At 45.1% G+C, this 27,579-nt stretch overlaps 4 protein-coding genes across 5 annotated transcripts; 2 read left to right on the top strand and 2 right to left on the bottom strand.

Moving 5' to 3' along the window:
• Nucleotides 1-38: 38 nt before the first annotated feature.
• Nucleotides 39-3,397, bottom strand: LOC147215788 (uncharacterized). The gene is made up of 5 exons (XM_086178809.1): nucleotides 3,334-3,397; nucleotides 2,491-2,640; nucleotides 1,785-1,865; nucleotides 1,133-1,195; nucleotides 39-635 (listed from the first exon to the last, which is right to left on the bottom strand). Exons 1-5 carry the CDS (start codon nucleotides 3,353-3,355, stop codon nucleotides 628-630), a joined length of 324 nt encoding a protein of 107 aa, XP_086034935.1. The 5' UTR covers nucleotides 3,356-3,397; the 3' UTR covers nucleotides 39-627.
• Nucleotides 3,398-6,355: 2,958 nt separating this feature from the next.
• pcdh20l (protocadherin 20-like) lies at nucleotides 6,356-9,087 on the top strand. Its single transcript, XM_086178610.1, has 2 exons — nucleotides 6,356-6,379; nucleotides 6,601-9,087. Exons 1-2 carry the CDS (start codon nucleotides 6,356-6,358, stop codon nucleotides 9,085-9,087), a joined length of 2,511 nt encoding a protein of 836 aa, XP_086034736.1.
• Nucleotides 9,088-12,724: 3,637 nt separating this feature from the next.
• plp1a (proteolipid protein 1a) lies at nucleotides 12,725-19,499 on the top strand. Its single transcript, XM_086178705.1, has 7 exons — nucleotides 12,725-12,843; nucleotides 14,776-14,962; nucleotides 15,058-15,214; nucleotides 15,457-15,625; nucleotides 17,112-17,185; nucleotides 17,271-17,336; nucleotides 17,715-19,499. Exons 1-7 carry the CDS (start codon nucleotides 12,840-12,842, stop codon nucleotides 17,793-17,795), a joined length of 738 nt encoding a protein of 245 aa, XP_086034831.1. The 5' UTR covers nucleotides 12,725-12,839; the 3' UTR covers nucleotides 17,796-19,499.
• Nucleotides 19,500-19,780: 281 nt separating this feature from the next.
• Nucleotides 19,781-23,681, bottom strand: rab9b (RAB9B, member RAS oncogene family). 2 transcript variants are annotated; one of them, XM_086178707.1, is made up of 3 exons: nucleotides 23,562-23,681; nucleotides 22,031-22,722; nucleotides 19,781-21,540 (listed from the first exon to the last, which is right to left on the bottom strand). In XM_086178707.1, exon 2 carries the CDS (start codon nucleotides 22,649-22,651, stop codon nucleotides 22,040-22,042), a length of 612 nt encoding a protein of 203 aa, XP_086034833.1. In that variant the 5' UTR covers nucleotides 22,652-22,722; nucleotides 23,562-23,681; the 3' UTR covers nucleotides 19,781-21,540; nucleotides 22,031-22,039. The 2 variants fall into 2 exon arrangements, with proteins under 2 accessions (XP_086034833.1, XP_086034832.1); XM_086178706.1 differs by having other exon boundaries at nucleotides 19,781-22,722; nucleotides 23,562-23,673.
• Between the last annotated feature and the right edge of the window lie 3,898 nt (nucleotides 23,682-27,579).

The following is a 27,579-nucleotide window of genomic DNA, read 5'->3' as shown; positions in this document are numbered from 1 at the left end:
TAAGTAACATATCAAACCCAATAAAAAGAAAAAACAGGTTTTCAAATCTTGGCTTTAATCAAAGCAAACTATAAGTTGAAAACTTTTTTTTTTTTTATAAAAAGGATATAAACAAGATATGTACATTGAAAACATCTGCATTTGATATTACACAGCATCTCTGCACCGCCGGCAACTCTAAATTACTTTGGAGCTAAAGTGCAATCTGTAGCTTTGAATTCAACAAAACCATGACAATGAGGATTTAAGGCCCTTTCCCCGGTAACTGCACCCGTGGGAATTTTTCAAATGTGACATTAACATATTGCCTTTACCACAGGCAGCACTTTCTTTTCCATACACACACACAGGTGGAAGGTTTTCTGGGTGTAAAATAGAAAAAAAAACTTTAGCATTATGAATCAGAGGCTCCCGGGAGTGCGGGGGGGTGGGGGGGTGGGGGTTCCTGTCAGCCGGACGGAGCTTCATCAGAAGGCCGACCGTCTTCTTACGTTTTTGTCGTGGAACGCCTGTTTGATTCTTGACCGGCAGCCCGGGGAGCGAGCAACGCCCCCTGATCTGATAACGTGTTCATCCGTCTTATTGCTCCGCGGTAGCCGGAGGCCTGCGCCCCGACCCCGTTCTCAATCACATCTCTGCCAGAAAGAGAGAGGTTGGTAAAAGACCTCCGAAGCCTGATACAAGAATAAAAATCACTTGGGTATTAACAGAAATCATAGTTAAACCCTGTTTATTCACAATCGATTTCCCGTCTGTCTGGGCCACAGTTGGCAGCGGATGTATGTTTTTTTGCTCTCTGTGGTTTCCACACACGTGGTCGCCGGCTTCTGAAACGCCGCCACCTCGGTGCGGAAAGCCAGATCCTGAAGTCTGCGATTATCACTAAGGGGTGTGCAGATAGTCCACCCCAAACCCCCCCAGATATAGTATTTTTGAGCAAGAGGTACTTTGAGATAATCGTGCAGGGTGAAAAGAAGGGAGCGGGGAGGCTCCTATGCACTCTGCCTTTTACTTTCTGCACCCTGTGAGCATTTCCGCCGCGATTCCGCCCTGTCTGAATTAGGTGCGAGCAAAAAAAAAAAAAAGAAGAGATGGAGCGTGAGAGAGAGAAGTCATTTTCTTAAATACGCACCGGCGAGCTCCCGATCCAACATGTCAATAAAACTCTCGAGTTCGCTCGTGTCTCCCAGCTTGGCTGCAAGAAAAGAAGAGAACAGAAGGAGAACGAATTAGACAAACGATGAGGTGGAAAGGGGAGGGGAAGAAAAGGCGGCAGTGGAATATTCTGTGGAGAAATGCGGCTCAGTTCAGTGGTATTTCCTTTGGACGAGACGCTAAAAGAACAAAGTTCCTGAATTTCGCATTAGGCTGACTACTTTTGGACTGTAAAAAAAAAGCAAACTTCCAGCTTATTCCCTACAAGCGGAGATAGAGTGATCTGAAATATTTCAAACCCCCCCTTGACACGTAGCAGATTTCCACTCGGATCCCCGTCAGCAGCGCCTCCTGGTTTATTCTTTTGTTTCCACCCATTGAGAATTAAAAAGTCCTGGATGATTCAGCCCCCCCCCGCCCCCGACCAGGAGCCGACGTAGATCACAACCCCTGCAGGAGACTGCACTTTTGCAATAGGCGAGGGGGGGGGGGTGTTTTGTTGTGTAAAAATAAAAAAAAATAAAAATAAAAGGACCTCCCGGCCCAATGGCGCGTCGCCGTGATAGCGATCAATGTAAAGAAGCAAGAGCTTATCAGGGTGGAGATAGGCTGACAGATGCCTCCAGTACCTTTGGGTGCCGGCGTTAAGCCTGCTGTGTGCAGCTCCTCCTCGCTGGTGTTCAAACTGTTTCCCAAAGAGTCTTCACTGCCTGAGGAGAAGGTCAGTGGAGAAAAAAATAAATAAAAACAGAGCGGGAGAAAGCCGCCGCCGTCACATTAGAACGACTGATCGACGGCAATCGACACACGAAAACAAGAGAAGCGGGTAATGATGGTAACATGCTGCAAAATGAAGGTAAATGCCGGCCCGCTTTAAGTGGCTCCCAAGTGTCGGCTTCTCGGAGCAACATGCAGCATTAGGGGACCGCCATACTTTCAGTAATGATGACACGCGGGAGCGGCGAATGCACGTTTTCTTTGCTATTTTACAAGTTGGCAAACACCAAACACAGAAATAAAGAGGAAACAATAGGGAGGAGGAGGGAGGGGTGCCGTAATTACGGTTCATTCAAGTACACAGCTATTGTCAGGAGGCAAAACAGCACAGAGATGTTCGGGGAGGTGTCCTCCTCTACTGCTAATTTTATGCAAATTACCAGAATTTACTTGCAGTTATTTGTTAAAGGCCATAGCCCACAGGGGGTTGCCACAAGATAAACAGCGGCATTTGAAGGCCTAAGATGTGATTTCTTTTGTTTGATTACAAAGGCAAATCATCGTTTTTCTCAGGAGGGCTTAACGCCGACGTCAAAAGAGAAGTATTTCTAAACCGACTGTAATCCGAGTCCTCCACTCCGCTGTCGTCCCATCGCGTGGCCCGGCTCTTGGACTCGGGCTGGAAGCCCTGAGATCTGCCTTGCCGAGGGGCCTGCAGCTCCTTCACCACATCCTGGAACTCCTGCAGCAGCCCGTCGAGCTCGAGCTCTGCAGAAAACCCAGGAAAACAATATCTCAAACCAGCAGGGAGGATATCACAGCACTGATAGGAAAAAAATATGGCATATGATTAAATTATATTAAAGAATTATATCAAAAGTCCTTTTCAACTTGTAGAGGTCTATGCAAAACACCGCGCTCTTGGGTGAAAGGTACTTTGGAAGGCCGCAATCTTGAGAAGAGAAGTTGAAAAGCGAGAAGCCCGGAGTTTAGGTCGGTGTCGGCGGGTTACATCAGATAGCCGAACATAAACCGCAACAGCCCGTAAGGTGTATAAAACATCTAACCGGCGGTAAAACACCTGGTCTGTAAACTGTGATAACGAAAGTGCGGCAGCTAAATCTAAACTATATTCTTTTGAACAGAAATAAAACATTTTTAGCCGGTGTCTTGAACAGATAGGGTGTCATAAAATAACACAGGGGGACGAGACGGACCTATAAAACCGACCATGTGTCGGATACAGCAAGAAAAAAAAAAGCCAAAACTTATGAGAATATGTTTTTTTTTCTTATGCTCAAAGTATAAACAGGCAGTTCATCCTTTCATTGGTGTGTTAAAAGTTTGATGATATTGCTGTGAATATGTGGCGATCTGAGCTCAAACAGCTGCCAGCCTTGCCTGCAGGTGATGAAGCCTCCATCCCATAATAGCAGCGGCTAAAACGGTGGTCGGACTCACCTGCTGAGACGTCTGAAGACATGCTGGAGGTTCCGGGGTTCCTGTCGGGGTTCGAGGTGATGCCACGGCGGAGGAGTCAGGCGGGGACGGCGGGTTTTATACCGAAGCCCCGCCCCCTCCGCGTTGCCACGTAACGGACTGACCAATCAGGGCGCAGCGGGAGACGCGCCAGTGGAAATACGGCGGACGCCAAACCGCAAGCAGACGGGTAAACTCGTACGTTACGTAACTTATAGGAGATTTTTTTTTTTTTTTTTTTTTTTTTTTTTTTTTTTGCTTCTTTTTTTGGGGGGTGTCGCTGTGTCTGATGACACAGGCAGCTGCAAGCCGGATCTCCTGCTTCTCCTGGATCTGGAAAAAAAAACGATCATCTTACGTAACACAACGTGCAGATCATTACCTCAAGGAAGATTGCATGTGTGTTTTATTCTATTTTATTCTGGTTTATTCCAAAGGAAGAAAGGGAAAAGCACGTCTTCCGTCCCCGTGCCGGGGTGTGTGTGGTACCCCCCGCTCCTCCGTCGGAGGCCCTCCAGGAGGAGAGCAGGTACCGGGAGAAGCCGGTGAGGAAAAGCTGCAGGCAAACACCGGGGTATTCCGGGGCGGTGGGACGCTTTCATTCACCGCCACGTTCCCTCTGAATAATTTACTGTAAAAGGGAAACGAAAGAGTTCAGACAAACATGATTTGTTTCTTTCCCTTTCAGCCGTAGCCTCCCGGGGTCGCCGCAGCCAATCGGCTGCCTCCGTCTAACCCTCTCCTCTGCATCCTCTTCTCTCACATCAACTAACTTCATGTCTTCCCGTCACTACATCCATAAATCTCTTGTTCTTCCTCCAGACTTCCCGCCTGGCAGTTCTCGCCTCAGCATCCTTTTACCCAGATCTTCACCAATCCTTCATTTGACTTTATCTCCAGGACATCTAACACATGCTTCATTCCTGATCCTTCACTTCCAAAAAGAGCCTCCACATCTGCATCTCCGCAGCCTCCAGCTCTGCCTCCAAACCGCCGTCGTCTACACCTTTCCTTTCATTCTTCCCGATGTTCTTTTAGCACCCCGACACGTTGCTCCACCCTTTCCAACCTGCTTACACATATTTCTTCACTTCTTTTTCACACTCTTCACTGCACCTGTTAAAACCATCCCTGTATTTTTCTTCACCTGCTCCCTGCTCTCACCTCAGCTCATAATGTCATCTGCAAAAACGATGATGTTTTGGAAATTCCTTTGTCACTGCAGCGTAACAGTTATGTCAAAAAAAAAGCAAAATAAATAAGAATATTAATATAAATACAGAGGCAGAAGACAAGATAGCAAGACATCCACGAATAAATAGACAGCAGATATTGTGATACTGCACAACGTCATAGTTTTGCTGATGACATTTTGATCTGAGGTTTGTTTGATTTAGTAAGTCGTCCTCCGTCCGCCGCAACCCTGCCATTTCATGATGTTTCCATGGTAACATCACTAGTGGTTTCAGCATCACGTTTCTGGTTCTGATGCCAAACATCAGAAGATCAAACTAGAACTATTTGACAAATCAATTTATGCCGGCCTCACACCCAACGATTTTCACAGTCACGGACTCAAATCTGAAATCGGAAGGAACATGTTATAGCGTTTTAGTCAGGGAAAACACACGCTTGACGGTAAAACGTCCGTTTAACGTCCGGAATAGCTGTTGTTGGCTTCAGCCGCGCCACACAAGACTGCAATACAACTAACTGCTCCTGCCCAATTCCAGGTAAAAAAAAAAAAAAAACAGAATTCCTTGCACCCCAAACCACAATCACAAAAAATTCCCAGCAACCGCAAAATCCCACAGGAAACAAGCATCAACATAAACCCCAACATTCGTGACTCTCTACAATATTTACTGGAGTCTTTATAATCCGTCCATCCATCTTCTGCCGCTTATCCGAAGTCGGGTCGTGGCAGCGGCAGCCGGACCAGGGAGGCCCAGACTTCCCTCTCCTCACCTGAACTCCCACCTACTTGAACTCCTCTTCATAATATTCGATATTTTCTTGAGTGAACGGGGACGGCGACCGATGTTCCGATCAATATGGAGCATCCAGAAGGAGGAGCTGTGGGCGGAAGAGCCCGGCTTGTACGATGTCAACTCTCCGACGTATCAAGAATGAGTAAAGAAGGAAAAGCGATGCACTGAAATAAATTAAAAGACCCGTTGAAAACCTTACATGGTGGGGAAAAAATGGCTGAAAGTATCTAGTTGTGGTCTTGAGGAAAGTGACCCTGTAAGATTCGGTCTTTATAAAATCCCAGTCTGCGACTTAAAACTCTAAAAAGCCATCTTTAGATGCGAGCGGGTGTGAGACGACCCTTTTCCTCGAGTCTTTCCCGAAGTCTTCTAATATATTCGTTCGCTCAAATGTCTCCGCGGAAGCTGCGGGTCTGTCAATCGGCACGTTCTCCATCTGTCCAGGTCGCTTTTCTTTTTAAGTGTTCATTGAGAAGCAGAAACACGCGCATCAGTTTACTGTTGACTCGCCCGGTCTTAGCATGAATTGACTCCTGCCCCGCTGCAGCCCTCCGAAGGATACAAAGTAAAAGTTTCAGGATAGATGCATCTGAAAGCGGAATATTTTTCAGAGGTCTTGAACTAGACGTTAGTAAAGGCTTTCGGAAACGCCAATCACCAGACACCATGAATATGCGCTACGGGCCAATCTTGGAAGCTAAAAAAAAGGGAGTACGTACGCAAAAGTGTGTAAGCACATTCTGCACATTAATCCTGTCGCGTGACACCATTTTTTTTTTTTTTTTTTTTTTTACTTGAGACTGGAGTGATACAGACAAGCCTATATTTCTTTCGCCTCGCCCCCCTGCCTTCTCCTCGCGAGCAAGGTGAGTAACGTGGGAGGGCCGTGTAATGAATTACGCCATCGGTCATTTAGGGTTTAGGTTGCCGCATCGGCACCTGGCGTTCATTCGCCACCGGGGGAACGGCGGCGGCGTGTGCGAGGGCCCGGTGGCCGGGAGACTCGCGAGAATATGAACTGGGCCGGACGACTCCAGGTGAGTGAGTCGGGGAACGAAATGCAATATTCCCTCCGATGTTACATTAATGAAAGTAGTATTTTTATTACTTTAGTTATTTTGTTTTTGTTGCGCATGTACTAAAACAACCCCTTAGTCATTGTGCTTAAAGCAAGGTAGTTTCAAAATGACAATAAAGCTGTCGCGTTTTCGAAGAAGTTGGGAATTTATCCCGTCAGCTGTTTTTCCTCTCCCACCAGAACCTACTTGTGGCGATCCACGTCGGGCGGATCATTTGTAGCCCTCTTTGGTTTTCCGTCCCGGAGGAGCAAGAACCCGGCATTTTGGCCGGGTCGCTGAGGACGCGCTTTCCCCCTCCCTACCAGCTCCTGACCCAGGAGTATCTGGAGATGGACCAAAACACGGGGAATTTTTACACCACCGAGCGAACAATGGATCGGGAGGCCCTCTGCCCCGAGGAGACAAAAGCAGAGGAATGCATTATTCTTCACTACGCCGTCGTCGGGCCCCGGGGTGAACTTATAGAGTTTCCTGTGATCATCGAGGACATCAACGACAACGCGCCTCACTTTGAAAACAATGAAATCCACCTGAGCGTGTCTGAGGACGCGGCGGTGGGGACCAGTCTGTTATTAGACGTCCGGGCTCGAGACAGAGATTCGGGACAAAACGGCGAGCTGCATTACCACTTGGAAGGTTCCGACGAGGTGTTCGGCTTGAAAGTCGAGGATGGGCTTTTCGTCTTCTTAGTTGTGCAAAAAGCCCTGGACAGAGAGACCCGGGACCGGTACCGGACGGTGCTCGTGGTGACCGACTGCGGCCCGGACCCTTTGAGCGATAAGGCGGCTGTCATTGTCACGGTGACGGACGTCAACGACAACTGTCCCAAGTTTGACGCTGACAACCCGAGCGGCGTGAGCGTCCCCGGAGACTCCCCCAAAAACACGTTAGTAGCCCAAGTCAAAGCTACCGACCCGGATTTGGGCACAAACGCCGCCATCGTTTATTCCCTCAGTCCCAAAGTGTCGGAGCGAGTCAAGAAACTCTTTAGCCTGGAGAGCCACACCGGTTCCGTCAGACTCAAACAGGACCTGCAGAACGATAAATCTGAGGAACTCGTGTTGAGAGTCTTGGCGAGCGACCCTCGCTGCCCGCCGGCAGACGCTCATCTCAGGGTGACTGTGCTCCCCAAGATGAAAACAGAGCCGATCATAAAGATGGGATTCATAGCGGAGCATCAAAACCACGCTATCGTGCTAAAAGAGAACCGGTCCCCAACCGCCTTGGCTGTTTTAGAGCTGGAGGATGACAGCAGCTACAAAGGCTTGTCTCTCGCCATCGAGGGCGATGTGCCGTTCACTTTAAGCGCGCAGAATGGTAAATACCTGCTTTCCACATCAAAGCCTCTTGACTTCGAAATGAAGAGCGAACATCATATTTCTGTGGTGGCGCGTCAGGGATCAGCCGAAGGACCTGTGATTATTTCTTCTCGGCGGGCGATCAAGGTGCTGGTGGCAGATGTCAATGATAACGCTCCAGAGTTCCCGCGCTCTCAGTACGAGCTGGAGGTGGAGGAAAACAACCCCTCCGGGATGTCGCTGCTGAGGGTTTCCGCATCGGATGCAGACAGCGGATGCAACGGCATCGTGACCTACGGCCTGGATAAGCATTCATCTTCCATTTTTGACATTGACCCTCTGACAGGTCAACTGTCTGTGTCGCTGTCTCTCGATAGGGAGCAGCAGTCGATGCACAGACTCACCGTCTTTGCAAGAGATGACGGCTCTCCCGTTCTGGAGTCCACGGCCGCCGTGAACGTTCGCGTTCTGGATCAGAACGACAACGCTCCGTCGTTTTTCACCTCCCATTTTATCTTCTTCATTCCCGAGAGTATGCCGCAGTTTGCCCAGGCGGGGAGGGTGGGGGTGACGGATCCAGATGAAGGTAAAAACGGGAAAACAGAAATGCACATTGCGCACAACAGAGTACCTTTTGTTGTGGACAACTCCCAGGGGACGCTGCGCACCAGCGCCGCCCTGGACCGCGAAACACAGAGCCGCTATGAGTTCTACCTCCTGGCGAGGGATCACGGCCGGCCCGTCTCTTTGACTTCCACAGCAAAGGTAACGGTCTTTGTGGAGGACATCAATGACAACCGGCCGCAAGTGATCCTTCCCAGAAGCAACTCTTCGTGCCTGACAGTCCCGACAAGAACCGCGGCCGGCGCCGTGTTGACGAAGATCCTCGCCACCGATGAAGACTCGGGCCCGAATTCGGAGATAACCTACACCGTGACGGCGGGGCGGCCGTCGCATGTCGGCAGCCCTTTCCGTGTGGATTCGAGGTCGGGGAATGTCACCTTAGGGCGGAGGTTGGGGAAGAAAAACATGGGAATGCATCATCTGTTTATCGTGGTCAGCGACGGGGGGAAACCGGTGCCGCTTTTCGCCACCGTGTGGGTTAACCTGCTGGTCAACGAAAGCGTGCAGTCCTGCCAGCTGGATGAGGCACCCACCTGGGCAGCACCACCTGACGGTTCGGTCGAAACCCCCTCTAAGGCCCCCATCTGGGACGCGGAGGAGAGCGGTAGCAGATTAGCCCGCGTGACATTATTATCGGGCCTGGGGATGATGCTGGCGTCCATCTGTTTGTTGCTGGTGACAGCTGTTTTATACCTGAAGCGGGCGGGGAGACGTCGGCGACGGAGCAAGAGGGAGAGCATTTAAGAGAACGGGCTTCCGCTCGGACGTCCGCGGAAAATATCGGTCAGATGACAAACAGAATTACGCTGGAATGAATTCACCCTGAATATTAAATACGCGCTCTGCATAATTGCTTTTTAATGCTGAAATTTACTGGAATATTCCGATGGTTTATTCAAGCCAGTATCAACAGGACGGCGGCAAACTCATGCGGGGGTTTTGGTTATTTATTTGAACGAAATACAGCGCTATTATATCACTAAAAAAGGGTGACGTGATAGGTGAATTTTCAGGCACCTCCGCAGTCTGCAGAGAACCTAAAGACACTGTAATTGGACACGGGCAGCATTAGGCGCCATAAAATAGAAGGTATCAATCCCTAAAATACTAGTATAAAAGTCATCATTCTTGGGATTATTCCTCGTGACCCCTAAAGCATGACGACCACTGAGGTAATGGTGCGCTTAGTTGATCTCTCCGATTTCAGCGTGTGAGTGATGGAGAGTCTAAAGTATTTAGACACACAAAAGGGTTTAATGTTCCCCCCATTGAGGAGGTGATGAAAGTCCCTCAAGAGGCAAGTCTGAAATGACCACGGAAGGTTGGAAAACAGCTGCAGGACAGGTGAGAGGCGGCGGGGGAGGGCGGAGGGCTCGCTATCGTCTCAAGTCACCGCTTTACACTTGTTATCCAATAGCGTCGCCGCAACGTGCGGCGCCCTAAAGGCCGAAAACGCAGCGCGGTATCCCCGAAAAGCAGCTTCCTGTTGGAACCATGTGATGTGAAAATCTCCCCCGAAGTCTCCGCGAAAGACATATATTCCAAGAGTCTATTAAGCGATCAAACCGGATGGGGTGTGTTTAGAAATTTTGTACGAACAATTTCACAAAAACGGTGAGGTAATTTGATTTTTTTTTTTTTTTTTTTTTTTAGCTTTCTCAAAAGTGTCCTTTCCTGACGTGGCCGCCGACGACACGCAAGAGGGAAATCCCAGAGTCGGGGCCTGTAAAACACGATGTATTACCAGAGTTTAGAGCAGAAGGAGGCTTGTATGACACGAGCGCTGTCTCTCTGAGGAATATGTTGCTCGCGGCTCAAAGATAAATAATCTAATAGGACTTTACTTTGAGATTCACTACATTACCTGAGAGGAAATACGGAGCTCTGTGAGAAATACAAATATAAGCCACTTGAAAATGTATTGTTTAAAGAATTACAGATTTATATCAGCATACAAACCGGGTTTACCCTGGGATTTTTTTTTAAATGCCGTTCTGTCAGGGTTTCAGAGATGGCCTGGGCGTTTAGATTAATAATAATGACATTGTCAGAGGCAATGAACGTTTGTGCACGTGTCTGCTGTGGCAGGAGAAAGGTGCCATCTACTGGACGCAAATGAACATCGATTTTTTTTTGTGTGTTTTGGCCCGAGGGCGGGCGTGAATCAGAGGACGGCTTCCAGCTCCCTGAGATCGGCGGCGTCCCGTGCTTCTCTCATCTGCCGACAGCACGTTTCATTTCTTTTAGACTCACTTTTGTCAAGTTGAGCATTTGATAGCGTCGGTTTGTCACCGGGGGAGGAGGGGGGGGGGTGGGGGGGGGTCGCTTTGACCCAAACACCCAGCGGATTGTCTCCGAAGGGGGTCGATGGCGAAGCAAAAATGCAAAATTCATGTTCCGAAAAGATAGTTGGTAGCACGGCGTAATACTCAGCGCCTCTGTCTCAGAGCGAGAAGGTCCCTGGTTGGATTCTGACAGGGAGGCCTTTCCATGTGATGTTCTCCCCGCGACGGTTTGGGTTTCCTTCAGATTCTCAGGTTTCCTCCCTCGGACCGAAAAACATGCAGGAATCGCCCGGCCGTCCGAACGTAAACGTGACGGACCGGCGGCGGGTCCAGTTTGATATCTCCTTTCACCCGGTGACAGCTGTGATAGCTTCCCACCGCCTTCACAATCCTGAGTGCAGGAGAAGCCATATAGATAATGAATGAATGATACTACTCACTTGTACTTTATCGCAATTTTAAAGATCTCTATGTTCCTATTCTATACTCTGACAGCGAAAAATATTGTACCTTCTCTCCACTACTGCGTTTTGTATGTGGATTTCACATAAAACATTTCAATGTCGTTTTATATGAATTGATGCTGTTGCCTTTTATGATGTTACAATTCATCTGAAAGAGTAATAACATTTCAATATCTCATCTTGTCTCACTATCCATCTGGCTGTATTTTGTTACGGTAACTTATTTATCTTAAACCCTGACACCACTTATACTTTATCATCATTATACATCTATTTCTGGTCATTTTTATTTCTTTCTGTATGGAGCATCTGGGATCATACAATTTTTTGGGGGCTCAATAAAGTATTTCTGATTCTGAAAAGTAAAACTGATATAATAATTCAAAATAAACTCGGAAATGATACAGCTTATATAATTGTATACAGCATTACTCCTCCATTTACATCAGTACATGGTGCTTCATCTACCTTTTTTTTTTTTTTTTTTTTTGGACTCAAATGGAAAGTCAAAGCAACCGGGTGAAACCTGTACTCAACCACAAAGAGGAAATATCTTTAGAAACACGGGCTTGAAACAAAACAGTGACCCAGTAAAACAAACACCTGGTAAAAAATGAAAGTAACGGCAGAACCGAAAGGCCAGTTTTGATATCATGTCAACCAAAAAAAAAAATAAGTGGATGGCGTGAGAACGGGCAGCGAGCTGATTGGACGGCGGACTGACAGGATGATTAATTGACAAGACACAGGTGAGCAGTAGAAGAAGACAAAGAAGGAAGAGAAGGAGAAAAAACACACGAGAAGAGTCGGATGAAAACAGAAAATACGACAGAATGTGACGGCCGATTCAAGCATGAGGTAAAATGGGACGTAACAAGGATACAGAGTGAGACAGGAAAACAGGGGATGGTCTGAACACTCAAATGTGTGGAGATTCTCAGGAAGCAGCAAACACAAAAAGTGCATTGACTCAGAGCACAACTGGTGAGCGCACATTATGGAAGTACAGTTGGTGCAATGGGGATTTGAAAAAAAACAATGCATAAAGCTTGAAAAATGGGTCTTTCTTCAAAATCCAAAGTCACAAAATTGTAAAAATGTCAAAGCTGAGGATAATATGTGGGAAAATCATCCAAATCAGTCCTGGAACACGAGACTGAGATACTAAATTATTGATCTCGTAAATCCAAACTTTAAATTGAATAGTGGTTTAAAGCCTGTCAATCCTTTAAAACTAACACACTGTTTTAGGTTTGGACATGAGAACGACTGCGCTTGAGAGCCCGGTGAGGAAGAGCTTATTTTATTAGATTTTTTTCTTGTTGTTTATTTTTACATCCACACCAACTGCTGACCAACTTTGACTCCTGTGAAGAAATGAATTAGATTAGAAATTAAATTGAATTAAAACGGACCAGAATAAATACAAAAATAAAATATAATTAAATAATGAAATAACTACTTTATCGGCTCCGCTTTAGTCGCGCTTTCCTCTGATGCAGACTTGAGGCCACAATGAAGCAGTGCATCTCTGCGAGTGGAAGAACCTTGACCTCTTCATTATCCCCCGCCTTGAAGTTCATTGAAAAGCGACATTGTTTCTTTAAGATCGCACTCGCAGTCACCGAGCGCTCTGTCCATTGTTGGGCGAACAGAAAGTGAGTTGAGGCTGATAACACGGGGGCAGAGTTGCACATATCATCAGTGGAGCAGCTGCAGAGCGGATCCTGAACACATCACTCCAAACATGGGTAAGAGACTCCTGCATCCTCCCTTTTGTTATCACCAAGTAGATATTTTCCCTTAAAAGTTATGTTTTCACCCTGGCACACGTTGCACGGTGAAAGGCCGTTTGGATCACATCTCAACGGGAAGCATCACACTTTTTTTTTTTTTGTCATGCTTTTTTTTTTCACATTTTTGCATTTGGTTTCCGCAGCAAACCTTCACTATGTCTCAAAAGGAGAACTTGGACTTAACTTTTTTTGCATGTTGTTCAGTGTCTCAGAGTGTGTTTGAATGAGTTCCCGTCCAGGGACGGTGAGGCTCTGGTTCGAGCGTACGGTTAATGCCAGTCGTTTCCTAATTGTGGGGCTACAGGTTGTTTCTGAAGGCTTCTGCTGCACCACAAATCAGGAATAATTAACATTACATGCGGCTTCATTTGGCTTCTTTGTCTTCTTTGTTTCTTTGTTCTTCTTTGTTGATTCTAATCACTCCCTATCTTCTCCATGGTGACGGAGAAACTGTTTTATTTTGTGTTTGCACTTATTTCTATCTTTTTTTTTTTTTTTTTTTACTGATTTGATAACACCCAAAACAATGCGTCTGAAAATCAGACGTGAGTTTTTAGTTACAATTAAATCTCCGCAAAATTGCCAGAATATTCTGAAGGAGTTAGTTTAAAAAATATGTCAATTTAAAAAATCTGCTCTTAAAGATAAAAAAACAAACACGTCAAGTTAATTCAATCTCCTTTACTTTTTACAAGGATAAAATTTTGCTGCAGTTGACAGACTAGTGAGAGGACTTTGAGGCACCAGCGGGTCTATCTAATGGGACGGGTGGTTAACTGTTGGTTTAACCCATGCATGCTCGTCATGTAAATGTGACTTAGAAGAGCTATCGGCCTGTTCATCCTCTCATTCCACATCATGTGATATTGGCTTCAACTGTTACAAGGAATCTGACCTATGGATGGCTGGATGAAGTTTACTTAGTTATTCCTATAGGGACATGTAATCGTGCACAAGCAGCTTGTGCAATTCACCAACTCACTACTTCCTTAGTCTGTGTAAAACATCTTGTCGTGTCACTGTCGGACTAATGGCTGTGACCAGTCACTCATTCACTCGCACACACTGCCACAGTCCTATTGAGACAAATGTCCGAATCCACTTTACCATCTGCGTATGCTGTAACGGTGCCAATCGCTGTGCAGACGTGTGCGTGTTTGTGTGCTCCTGTATACATGCAAGTGTGTGATGGCACACAGTTGCATTGTTTGCTTCTCCATCCTTTCCCAGTACAAACGGCTCCTCACTATCGCTGTCTTGTTCCTGTGTCCCCCCAGAAGGAAGTCTGAGTGTGTGCATGTGCGTCAAGCATAGACGTGCCTCTAGCCTTTGTTTACTTGACATTGGTGGCCCTTGTGCCCCCATGATGCTATGGGACAAAGACTGTTGTCACTGCTGCCACAAAAGCAGCATCTCTGTCTCCTTTTCACCGTGTCCCTCCTCTCCGTCCTCCCCCCTTTTCTCACACTCTCCGAGCTGCGCCCTGAATGGAGTCAGGGTGCAAAGCAGACACATCCCCATAACCCCGGCCGCTGGCGCCCATTCAAATAGCACATGACTTTTTGAAAAGAATGCACAGCTTTAGCAAGTGAAAAGTGAGTTTTTTTTGTTGTTTTTTTTGCAACGGCAGATGGACGAGAACTTTCCTTTTAAACGATCAGTTTATGCAAATAACAAATCAAAGCTCTCCAAATTTTAGGGGACCGTTAAATTATTCTTCTTTTTCCTTGGGGTTCAGACTGGAAATAACAAGGTAGTGTTATTGTGATGAACTTTTCAGATAGTTATTCGCGGTTCAATTTTAAGCACGAGCATCGCACACGTGGAGATTGTCTAAAAGTGTGTGTGTGTGTGTGTGTGTGTGTGTGTGTGTGTGTGTGTGCACAGGTTGTTATGAGTGCTGTATGCGCTGTTTGGCTGGAATACCGTACTGCTCCCTGGTTGCCACATTGCTGTGTTTCTCTGGTATCGCCCTGTTCTGCGGTTGCGGACACCAGGCGCTCACAGAGACGGAGAGGCTCATCGAGACTTACTTCGCGCGAAACCTGCAAGACTACATAACCCTCGCTTACATGTACGTGGCCACGTTCGGCGCATTCATCCTCGCCCTTGTCGTTTCTTCCCGAGTTTGAAACTTATCAGTGTTTTATCACCCCGCTCGCTTTTCAGCATTCAGTATTTCCAGTATGTCATCTACGGCCTGGCTTCGTTTTTCTTCCTCTACTGCATCATGCTGCTGGCAGAGGGTTTCTACACCACAAGCGCCGCCAAGCAAACCTTCGGAGAGTTCCGGAGCACCATGTGCGGCCGCTGCCTCAGCTCCACGGTGAGGCCGCCCAGGGTGGGGCGAGTAATGGGGATTTGGACGGGATTAATTCACATCTGTCCCTCGTGAGCGCCGAGCCGAAAGTCTTGAGGCTCGGAGAAACCTCCGTGTGGTCTGGTTTAAAGAGAACGGCGAGTCGGAGAGACTGAATGGGATAGTCGATACTGTGAGGTATAATGTAATGAGTAAATGTCATCACAAGTCCAAATCTCACGTACGCTCGTTCTTCTTCCTCCGTCCAGTTCATAGTGATGACGTACGGACTCGCGATGCTGTGGCTGTTGGTCTTCGCCTTGTCTGCCCTGCCCATCTTCTTCTTCTACAACATGGACGCCACCTGCCACACCATCGACGTGCTGACCGAGACCCCGGCGAGCATCAACCAGCTGTGTGTCGACGCGAGGCAATACGGTAGATAACCGGACGTGTTTATAGAATATCTGCAAAAGAACAGGCGCAGCTATCCGAGTGTTATCAGAAAAATATATGAACTATGGTTTCTGCCGTAAATATGTCGCCAGTGCACAGTTCAACTGTTAACTCTACTGTTGCCGTTGGAAACGTTTCCCGGTCAAGTCCACGAAATCCCAACCGTCAGTTATATTAATATGAAGTTTTAAAAAAAAAAAAATCTGTGAATCTCACAGACTTTTGAAAGATTTATTAAACACCAACACTGATCTGCAGTCGCCTTAAGGGCACAAAATATCCGTCAACTTTTAGGAATCACAGTGTAAGAAACCAAATCGCGCTCGACCAGAACAATCCAATAACAGCTCAGGGATTTTCGTGCGATATGTGGATTTTAAATAAATTTCATGAATTGATACGAGCTCCAGCTTTTTATTTTCTTGACCCGGAAGGTTGGCGAGGCCTTGGTACTTCAGATGGTACCTTTTAGTTTGAAACAATCCACACTAAAAGTTCCTCTGTGTCCTGAAAGATGATTCGCAGAAACCCAACATTCGCCCGACAAGCAGGCAAGGAAAAACTGAAGACTCTGTTCAATGCAGGCGGCCGTCCGCCTCGACCAGTTGAGATGGAAAGTAAGAGCGATAGAGATGGAGCGGATACAAGGGTTTGAGGGGACAGACAGATCTTCTCTTACTTATAATAACACTAGCGCTGACAGTGACATGCTAAATTCTAAATTGACATAATAGCTTTAATAATTATAATGAATAATGATGGGTTGCCTGGAAGGACTGCTCAAGTAACTCAAGCCGCTTCCCCGAGGGAGAGGGTTCCTGCTGTGATATACATATAAGACCGTAATGCTATTCTTTTCACACGCTTTGAACACTGCAGCTTAATCGATGATGAGGCTACTTTATGGATTTTTTTCTTTTTTTTTTTGGTGGAGGACAAACGAACTTCATGCCGTCAAAACATTTACCCTCGTCACATCGGACCAATGAAATTACAGTGAAAGTAGGACAAAGCAGGGATAGAAAATGGATGGACTTTTCCTTGTAGTATTTATTATTAATCTTATTCATCAGTCGTTTTCCAGGCCCTGTTTGTGGGAAAAAAAGCATTTCCAGTACGTATTTGTGGATGTTACCGATCTGTATTTAATCAAAAGTAAAAACAAAATGTCTCTTTGTAACTATCTCATGTTACAACGTGGACACCTGCAGCTTCTAGACAAGTGCTGCCTGTATATGTACACATGTTTATTTGTTTATATTTAGCCGGTGCGGCTTATATTCAGGTGCACTGGCTTAAAATATGAAAACGCGGTACGTGAGAATTACACACAGATAGTAGGATACAACTACACTGACTGACTTCTTTTTAATATTTTCACGAAGATGTTTTAGTAGAACTCTGGCAGAGGTCTTAAGTCTTCCAAAGTAGATCTACCATTGATGAGTGGGAAACTCCTTTACTACAGGGCTTCTACCGTGGAATGCCGTGCCAGGAAAAGCTTGCGGAATAACTCTGTCAACAATTTGCAAGACCAGAGAGGTAACTGTTGTTTTTTTTTTTTTGTTACAATATTCTGCAACTGTCTTACCAAGTATCAAATGCACTGATCCTTATCTTTCATCAGTACCGACTGACCTATGACCTCTACATCGCCGCCTTCACCGGTGCGGGCATCACTCTCCTGGCGCTGGTGAGTGATTATCTTTCAGTTTGACTTCATTTCCACTGTGGGGTACAATAGCGTTACGGCTCATGTGACGCGGTGATGCAGAACGTGTAGGTGGCGAGGCATCTCAGGCCTCCATGACTGATGACTTCTGTTCTATTGCTCTGTGTTCCTCTCGCTCAGCTGACACAAAGATCATAATAATGCTGTAATGTCTGGTGATTTTCCCAGCCATGCATAGCATGCAGTCATTATACTGACATGCTCAGTTTAATGGGCTATTGTGCAAGTGTCATTTAGACTCAAATTATCCTCTACAGTTCATTATTGTAGTTTTCATGTGTTTCTTTTTTTACTTTTCACTATTCTACAAATTCCCATCTCTGCTTTCTCTTTTTACAGCTGACCTATACGGTGTCAACCACCTATAACTTTGCAGTTCTTCGCTACCTGGGGAGAAAGGGTATAAGTGCACGGTGTTAAGTCTGTTACCTTCTTCTTCCACCACCATCGGGTGTTAAGGGACGGAAACTGTTCTCGTTTTCCACAACACATGTAAAAATGTGGTTGACAGACTCTGTCTTTGTAGTGTTACCCTGCTTGAAGGGAAAAATATTCTTCTTTTTTTTTCATATTTTCTTTTCATGGGTGTCAAATTTGTCTTTGACCTGCAGTTGATCTTGTTTTAGTTTCTTCTGTGCACTGTTACCAGAATATTTTTTCAACCATTGTTCTTGTTGTATGGCTAGTGCCGAAAAACCCCGTCCTTCTTTTACCGCCGGCCTAAAACAGAAATAACAAGCAAACTAATCGATTAATGTATGTGAGAAATTCCCAATTTGCAACGTGCGCGCAGTCAGCTTTCGGCGGAAGGATTAGAGATCGCCGCGGCGACCATCCTTCACATCTGGTTGCCATGGTGGCAGACAAGCATACGATTCGCAGTCTCACGCTGACCAGGGGACTTTTCTCACGGGCTGGAGAAAAGCCATGACAATAGTGTCATGCCTGTTTTCAAAACTGACCAATAGTGAGGCACCTTGGGGGCCACCTGCACTGGAGGTCTGTGCCAGGGGTTATATTGCATGTCAAGGGAGAGGGTCCTCTGGACAAAGAGTGCGTAGGCTTTCTCTAAAGCCTCAGTGCAGCGCCTTTGGGGACAGTAGCCTCACGCACAACACATCCACAAGCTGCGGTGCGACCCCCCCCCCCCCCCCCCCCCCAGACCTCCCAGCTCCTCCTGAATAATTGAAACGATAGTCAGTCTTGAGACTGAAGGAATTTTAGATTTGCTTTTTTCAAATAGTTTGTATCTTACAAAAGGGATATTCCGTGTGAAATTAGGATCGAAAAAGGTCTTTTTTTTTTTTTTTTTTTTTCTCATTCTGAGATGGCTAAAAAAAAAGCACTGGGTGCTTACTTACTGGGTAGCCTCATATTTTAGAGTGAGAACATTGAGGTGTGACTCCCCCTGCTGTTAATCAATGACTAGGGAACAATTACAGAGAAATAACAGTTTATTTTTGTCTGTAATTCTTTAGGGATATTGTAGTAGTTATTGCATAATACATTTACTTAAACGTAGCACAACTTACTACTTTTATACAAGTGATTACTAACCAAAACATTTGCCGTTAAGTGTTTGGTGAGAGCTCTGTCCAGCTGTAGGTGATGGGGTCGCCAAGTGACCGCCGGCTGTTAGTTTTTCCTGTTGGTAATATTTGATAATAAAACAAAATCTTTGAAGTATTTGTGCAGCGTGACTGGAGTGTTTGCCGTGCGTGTCTGTGCAGCGTTCAGACGGTGATCCTTTGGCTTTCATGCCTCTGCATTGCCTGCTCTTTTAACCCACAGGTGCATTCTTCGCTGCTTTTGGCCCTGAACCGGGTTTACCTGAGGAAGCTGAAGCACAGGGCAACGGAGATGTTGAGGAGCTTTGACTTGACGCTGTGCTCTCCGTACCCGCCATGTACATGTCACTAGCTCTTAAGTAATAACCATTTTTTTTTTGTCATCTTTTGTCATCATTTCAAATTATCTGGATTTACTCTAAATATATTTTACTAACATTAGAAGTCAAATTTCCTTTCAAAGCAGGTATGAAAAAAAATGCGCCTGCTGGTTTCCCATAATATGGTGCATTATTTGAGAAGGGGAAAATAAAATGTAATAATTACTTGCCAAAAAGGAAGAAATCAACGATTGTCATTCTCTAAGGGAAACATTCACACTGTCCCTTTTCTAAACAGGGTGAAATAACATTCAAGGTATCTTCAAAACAGGGGTGTTGCTGATGAAGTCACTGAAATATGCACTCGCTTGTCGGGCATGAATGTCAAGGCTTTTCTCGTTTGTGGAAAACACATTGACTTATACATACATTTACGCAACGTAGTTCAGTTTATGTTTCAAACATGACTTTTCAAGGACGAAGCAGAAATAACATACACACACAAGATAAACCATTTGGTATGCTGCATGTTTTATTTTTTTTTAGCCAAGCATTGTTGCATTGCTTTGCCAGCATGATGGCACAACCATCTTATCCTCTATAGTGCAAAAAGAGAAGTAAGGTGGGCCGTATACTAAATTAACCAGAATCAGACACTGTAAATGCCTTTTTTTTTGCAATTAGTATTTGTCATTAATGGTGAAATGAGTTTACATTCATAGATATTACTGCATTAGGAAAGAAACGGTGTTGCAGTAAGTAAAACACAGCATCCTGTGAGGGGAAAAAACAATGTACGCTTCCTGCATATAAATATCATTCTATCGGTACCCTTTTCTATTTCGTGTACACACTGTGAGAGGCTACATCATTTTAACGGGACGGATGACAGTGCATTTGGGAGGCAAAGAAAACATTAACACTGAATAACTAACGGACAGCCCTGGGTTTCATTCTGGACTGACGCTAGCTAAAAATTATTTTGAAACAATGCCCATCTCAGTTCACAGTCAAAAGGTTTGTGTCACACTGAGTGCAAGTACTCAAACAAACCTCGTATAACTTAACAGCAATCATATAAAATTATGTATCATGAATCTTTGTTTAACCATGTTATAAGTAAATGTGTCAGTACCTGACTATCCACTTTCACAGTGAAGTTCATACCGTTCATTATCTTGCAAACACAACTGTTGTGCAATTTTGGTCAGTGAAAGTCTAATTACACGGTCAGGCTGAAAAAAAAAACTTTTGTGAATACCATATACTGTACCGTTCAAGCAGCAGTAAAAATACTGATAGTGATTTTAAAACAACCTCAGACTGAAGCTTTAGATATCCGCCACAAAACTGTCTCAAACAGTAAGTTGAATGTAATGCCCTGACGGCAGAGAACGTCAAAAAGTGAAATACAAAGCGAAGTAAGCCTGCATTTAAAGAAAATAAAAACAAACTAAAGTACCATGTATTTAATCAAACATACAAGTTTGCAGAATACTGATGTGTGTTCTGCTCTACCAGACCGTAGGGGTATGCCGCAGAGCTTGTCTTTATCTTTGTCCTCATAAAATTTCAAATGAACATGAGTGAACATTACGTAATCTGTGGCGGTAAAACCGATCGAGAACTTCGATACGGGCAGCTGGAGATGGACTGGAATGTTAAAGCTTGCCATGCGAACAATAGGACGCAGACAGAATTCCAAACATGCCGTTAATATGAAAACTACAATTAATTCCTGTAAATACAATTTCCTTTGCCTATGAGGGAAACAGACGAATCGATCCAAAATCAAATATAAAGGTCAAATTCAAATAGAGAAAAAAAAACATGCAAGAGGTTGGAAATGTGCTTCACAATCAAAAAACAGGTTAAGAACAGTTGAAATAAAATCAGTATTATTTCTTAAATTTAAAAACCGAAGTCCTAAAAGTGAGCCAGCATATATGCAGGAATCACACAATGAAAATGACTGACTGTGGCTACAAATATCATGTACCAACGAGACTCAATAAATTAAAAAAAGCACCACAATTTTCTGTGTCTGATTCAGAAAGTGCTGCAAATGTTCAGCTCACAATCCCCTTCTTACTAAAGGCAATTATGGTCATCTTATAAATAAAAGCAGCAGACCCTTCTTGTACCTTAAGTCATACAAGTGTTGGATGTCCGGAAGTCCTGCCTGGGCTGAGAACAGGCACAAATTCAACGACTGTTCGGACCCCCGCAAAGTGATGACGTTTTCCAGACGTACCTGTTCACGACCTCGCCTAAACCCTGGAAAACAAACACATGTCCAGGCAGTTTGATGGCATTTAAAATGTACGTTGCCCTGCCGAAAGCAGTGTGCTTTTCAAGTGATTTCTTAGTCGTCGTTTTAATATATTACTAAACGGTTGCAATCGAACATTATCGATAAACGTTAAGAGGGCCGCCGATGGGTCCGATGCTTTGTGCGACACTATTGAAAGCAGACGGTACGAAGGAGAAATGCAAAAGTGTGCCTCTACTGTATCTTTGTTTGGGCGAAAAAATGTAATCTTGTCAGTGGATAACTGTCGACTAAGCCCTTCTCCGCTTGAAACCGTTTTCTCTGTGTCTTCAGAGGATACAAGTACAGGTCTATCTTATCTACAGTATCTCAGGTCGATACTGCACACAGTACCTTGTACCTATAGTACATGTACCATAAACAATAACTGATTAGCTCTCAGGACCACCAGAACCGTTCCAGCCTGAGAGATTGCTAAAAAGTGTGGATTCACACCTGACAAGATCAGCAGCAGGACCCGTGAGATGTTTTGCGGTTGCCATGGAGATCGATAGTCCCGCTCAGCAGCGAGTGGTCAATCTGGTCTTCGGCAGCCAGAACCTCCCTGACGGCGGCTTCAAAAGCAGCCGTGACATTAGTGTCATCTTTAGCGCTGGTCTCAAAGTACGGGCAGCAGCCGTTCTCCTCACACCAGGCCCGCGCTTCGTCCTCCCCCACTTCTCTTTGCTCCATGTCAACTTTATTGCCTAGCACCACGAAAGGGAATCGCTCGGGGTCTTTAACGTCAGAGTAATACATGAATTCCTTCTTCCAGCCGCCGAGGTTCTGGAAGCTCTGCAGGTCGTTCACAGCGAAAGTGAGCAGGCAGCAGTCGGCGCCTCGGTAGAAGGGGGTGCGGAGAGACTTGAAGCGCTCCTGACCCGCAGTGTCCCAGATCTGAAGAGTAACCAGACGTCCATCCACCTCCAAATCCCTGTTGAGGAACTCCACGCCGATGGTGTGAAAGGACTGAGAGTCAAAGCGATCCGTGACATAGCGGTTCATCAAAGATGACTTGCCCACTCCGCCGTCCCCCAATAGGATCACCTTCAGCAGAAGGCTCTTCCCGCTCATCATGCTTCCACCCGGCCCTCCTCGCTGGGGTTACAGATCCCCCTCGCCGAGCGGCAAACAAGGGTCCCTTTGACCTATCAAGCGAGGAGAGATTACCATACAGTCAGGCAGACGAGGAGAAAACTGCGCTGAAAACAGGAAATGGACATTTTTAAAAAGAAAAAAAAAACAGAACTATAAACGCATGATTGAGTAAAGATAACTGGAGTAAAGGCCATCACCTTCGGCTACATGGTATTCAAGCTGTTAAATTTTAGCCATATTCAGGGGTCAGTGAGGCCTGGCAGAGGTGTGCCCACTAGCAGGAGGAAGGAGGCCAGTGACAACAGCTGTTTGTTTACCCCCTTTCCCAGCGCCGACGAGCAACAATCTAACCGTGGTAGGCCTGTGTTTTGCTGCTGTTTGAGAAAAGACTAACTTTTGTTTATTTAATAAGATGCAAGAGCGCGGAAAGATAACACGAACCAGTGAATGGGGCGAGTGGATAAGCTCCCTGGAAATGAGCACTGCACTTGCGCAGACCAAACTTGTCCCAGCTTGTTGCCTAATGTGACTTGCGGCTACGGCTGCTTTATCTCCTCTATCGGTGATTTGCGCGAAAACAAGCATGACTTTACATTATAACCCGATAATGATGTTCTGAACAATATTTCGTGCAAGGCACGGTGACAGCGTTGCGCAGAAGGACAAGCATCACTGTGCACTAGCAAGCTAGCCGGCTACCGTGGATGGCTTGTTGACATTCCATCCCGGTCAGGCTAACCGTTAGCTTCCACGCACAAGCTATTCATTTTTGAATATGTAAAAAAAAAAAGGTTTGTGAGCAACGGAGTGACAAATAGTGCGGTGACAAGTCTCCAGCCAGCACGTTTGAAAAGAGAAAAAGGGAAAAAAAAAGTGTGTTTTAACTCACCCTGTTCTTCGTGGTGGATATTAGCTGTTGCTCCCCTACATTTGACTGAGATTGAGTGCCGTGACGTGCGCGCCTCCATCGGAGCGCTGTGCCGGCGGGCGGCCACCCTCCCTCCGCTGCTCCGCCTTCCTCCTCCCCGGCTCTCCCCTCCCCTTCCCCGGCTCTCCCCTCCCCGGTTCTCCTCTACCGGGCTCTCCCCTCCCCTTCCCCGGCTCTCCCCTCTCCCTCCCTCCGCTCCCCAACCCGGAAGTTACTTTCCAGGAATGATGACCAGATGAATAGAATATTCCTTTTAATTGTCCCTCAGTGGGGAAATTTCAACCACACACCACAGAAGTGGACAATGCAAGAGAATTTATCAAAGAATAGATTAGTTAAAAAAGGGCAATAAACAGTGCTTCTTCTTCCTCTTTCTTAATTTTTATTAAAAAAGCCAACTTGGTAGCAATTGAGCAAAATGAAAAATGTAATTGAAATATCTATTTTTTTGACATTTTATTTCGACATTAAAGTCATTAATGATCATATAAATGTACCAACATTATTTTGTATGTAATCATCCATACAAAATTGAACAAAATGAAAAAATAAGGAGTTTCTAAATTCAATATTGATTGAAGATACTTGTTAAAATATTCAAAGAAAATAGTTTGGTGGGCCGGAAAAAAAAAAGCAAAATGGGCCAGATGTGGCCCGCAGGCCCAGGTCTGATCTAACCCTATTCTCTGTATCCTCCTCTCTCACACCAACTACCTTCATCCCTCTCTCTTTCCGAACACGCCTTCCTCCTCTCCTTCTTTGCCATCCACCAATTTATTGACTATCCCTCCTCTGTACATGACCAAACCATCTCAGTCTGGCTTCTCTGACCTTCTCTCAAAAACATCTAACACATGCTGTCCCTCTGATAGGCTCATTCCTGATCCTAAAAAAGGTACATAAAAATGATAATAATCATGATAATACATTTAATTTAGGGCGCCTTAATGCACACCCAAGTGCACCGTACAGACATATACATACCCACATAGTACAGATTTAAAAGTCACACAAAACCATATCAGCAATGAAGAGGTTGCAATTACTTAATGAAAATGAGGGGAGGCTGGCCGGTGGAACCCCAGAATCCTTTGCAGCTATGAAGACCTTTGGGAGCTTTTCATGGTTTCGTGTTAGAGAATTCTGTTGCGAGAATAGTCGTACAATGTTGTTCTTGACGTGTTACAGGGGGTGGATCCTAAGCTTAAATGTTGGCGTAGCGATAAGCCCCCCGTGGGTTTTCCCCTGTTTGCGGGTTATCTAATTAAAACTGCCTTCTAAAGATCATTATCCTGAGAGCAATCCCTCCTTGACTTAGTTTGTTGCTTTGTAAAATCCCAGCTCGCCACACAATAAACCATACAACTGTATAGATGCTTTACATTTTCGCATGTCCACAGATGGCTGTGCACCCGTTAATTATCTGTACAACTAGGCAGATATAAAAACCGTACATATTTGCAACACGCCGGTCGTCAATAAATGGCATGGACAGTGATACACCCAGGGTGTGTCGAGGAGTTTTGCAGCCGGGGCAGCAAAATCTGCGTCCTGACAGGAGCCACTCAAATGCCGGAGACAGGATGTGGGATGTTGGCCGTCCTTGCGGTTTGCTGGTCAGAGAGGAGGGGAGGAGATCCGATGGGGCGACCAATGATTTTAGAGCAAACCTTGGCAATGCTCACTGGGTGGTTCCTGTCCTGCAGGGTGACTGAGTGGAAACAGCGGGTAAAGGAGAAGGTCATTCTGCTCTCATAGTCATAGAATGTGGTTTCAGGATGGTTCTGCTCATTTCAAATGACCTCAGGTGCCTGAGCCGGTCCTGCCGCTGAAGATGCTTCCCGACGGAAAGAAAACGTATCAATACATGGTGACATTTACATATTATTTGTGTTTGCTGTGATGCCTCTGGCCCATGGGGGGAGGAGTATGCTGACAGCAGCGTGATACCCATCATAGAAAAAAAAAAGATCATCCATTACTTTATCGTAAAATATGAAGGTTTTATTGTTTGAAAAGCAAGTTGGAGTGTAAGGTGTCATGTAAGACCAGAAGAGAAATAAGCTACCAGAGGCTGCGGGCTGCTTAGCGTGATAAATCAATGGACAAAATGCATCTGCTTCCACAAAATAAAGAGAAAATATGGAATATCATATGATCGAAGAGAAGGACAATAAATCAACCAAATCATTCTTCTGTTGTCATGCTTTCAGGTGGTTGTATTACTGTCATATTCCAGCACCATACATATGTGTATAACGTGCCCGTGTTGATTCCATGGATAAGAGAAGGAAATCCCTTTTCAAACATTGATCCTGACATCTAGGGGGTGGATATGTAAAAGTTAATATCCACATCGGTCAAATCGGACATTGGAGGTTTCGCCTGACTGCCCGGTGCAAAGTCCGTGAAGTCTGCAACTCAGCTTGAGTGACAGATTTGTGTTTATGACGGATCTGACTCATCGTGTTGCTCCTCTATGTGAAGCCTGCAGCCCCTCCACGCATTTCAAACCACCGTAAAGCTCAGTCTCCATTTGATGGGGTTCCGAAAACCTCACCTTGCATAATTAGAGGGCTATAAATCATATTTCTTCCTTTCTTTTAAACTTGATTATAATTAATGTTAGCTGCCAGCAGTTGGGTGAATGTCACCGGACAGACTCCGGCATGATTCACCTCTCTTCTTCCTCCACCTCTTCCTATCAGAATCAATCAGAATCAGAATACTTTATTGATCCTTAATGCATTGGAGTCACATCCTATCTTCCCCCAAGTCCTTGGGCGGTCTCCATATCGGACAAGGCTCGATTTACTCCAGCGTCTCACCAGACATCCGCAATCATTTCTTTTCCTCAAATCAACACTATTATTGTATCATGATGGCTATTACCATAAAATGTCCAGCGCTAGTGTTGTTTTTATAAGTAAAAGATCATTTGTGCCTTCACATCCCACCCTGTCTCTATTGCGAACTTTCTAACTCTGTCTTCTGTTTCTGTTTTTCGCCAAATGCAGTCGAGACAGAAGGCCGCCCCACACCGAGCTTTGGTGTTTCTTCACCAACCTCATGAGTGTTTCCTCATTGGAGGATGTTGGGTTTTCTGTAAATCATTTATGATTTTGATTTGGTCTGTTTTAAAGAGTGTGGTCCAGATCTGTTCAACAGGGAAAGTGTCGTCAGACAACGTGCCATATAAATTACATTACATTACATTACATTGTATTTGGCAGACGCTTTTATCCAAAGCGACTTACAATAGAAATAAAATCGGACTTGAATTTAGATAAGCTAGATAAAGGTGCTGTGGCCTTGCTCCCAGCAATCCTTTGCTGAATTCTTATCAAGGGTCTAGTTGCTTTTTGAGAAATGTTTTGCAAATTGTTTGATGAATTCTCGCTGATTTTCCCCGACAGATTTTCTGCACTCAGTTGACTCCCTGTTAAATCTTAAGTAATTTCTTTGTCAATATTTAGGTGATTAATGACCAGTGTTTTAAGTCCCTGATTACTTAAGGTGTTTCTTTGCTCATTTCGAGAACTTATTTTTATTCACTTTGCACTAAAGCACTTTATCTAAGAATTGTTTGTTTAAAGGGAAAGAAAAAATGATAAGTAAGACCTTTCTTCCATTTTGTTATCTTTAAGCATGATGACGAAATTACAAATACTTTCAATCTTCAATTTATACTTTTTAACATTGATGTTGCTTTTCATACATTTTTATCTACTGCCTTCATCTAGTCAAAACTCCACGTTTTTCAAATACAATCCAGATATAATTTTGGCCACTGCAAGGATTTGCATGTACTGCTTATGAAGCATTTCTAGGGGGAACTATGCTTAACCATCGTAAGGGCCCCATGCAAGGCAATTGTGTGCCTGAGCAGAAAGGAGACCAAGGAAAAAAGGCCAAAGGAGGGAGATACAAGGACAGAGCCTTCCAACATTGTAAAACCGAACAAAATGCAGAATGTCTT

This window comes from Fistularia commersonii, chromosome 31 (assembly GCF_037954325.1).
Source record: "Fistularia commersonii isolate RoL2024-O1a breed Wild chromosome 31, RoL_Fcom_v1.0, whole genome shotgun sequence".
In the NCBI taxonomy this organism is placed as follows: Eukaryota; Metazoa; Chordata; class Actinopteri; order Syngnathiformes; family Fistulariidae; genus Fistularia; species Fistularia commersonii.
This window is presented reverse-complemented; position numbering and strand designations above follow the sequence as displayed.

Coding starts and splice junctions, on each gene's coding strand:
- LOC147215788 (XM_086178809.1), bottom strand. CDS start 3,355: ATGTCTTCAGACGTCTCAGCAG. Junction 1,866..2,490: donor AGTGGAGGACTCGGATTACA/GTCGGTTTAGAA, acceptor CCTTCTCCTCAG/GCAGTGAAGACTCTTTGGGA. Junction 1,196..1,784: donor CTTAACGCCGGCACCCAAAG/GTACTGGAGGCA, acceptor CTTTTCTTGCAG/CCAAGCTGGGAGACACGAGC.
- pcdh20l (XM_086178610.1), top strand. CDS start 6,356: ATGAACTGGGCCGGACGACTCCAG. Junction 6,380..6,600: donor ACTGGGCCGGACGACTCCAG/GTGAGTGAGTCG, acceptor CTCTCCCACCAG/AACCTACTTGTGGCGATCCA.
- plp1a (XM_086178705.1), top strand. Junction 15,215..15,456: donor GCCGCTGCCTCAGCTCCACG/GTGAGGCCGCCC, acceptor TCCTCCGTCCAG/TTCATAGTGATGACGTACGG. Junction 17,337..17,714: donor GCATCACTCTCCTGGCGCTG/GTGAGTGATTAT, acceptor CTCTTTTTACAG/CTGACCTATACGGTGTCAAC.
- rab9b (XM_086178707.1), bottom strand. CDS start 22,651: ATGATGAGCGGGAAGAGCCTTCTGCTGAAGGTGATCCTATTGGGGGAC.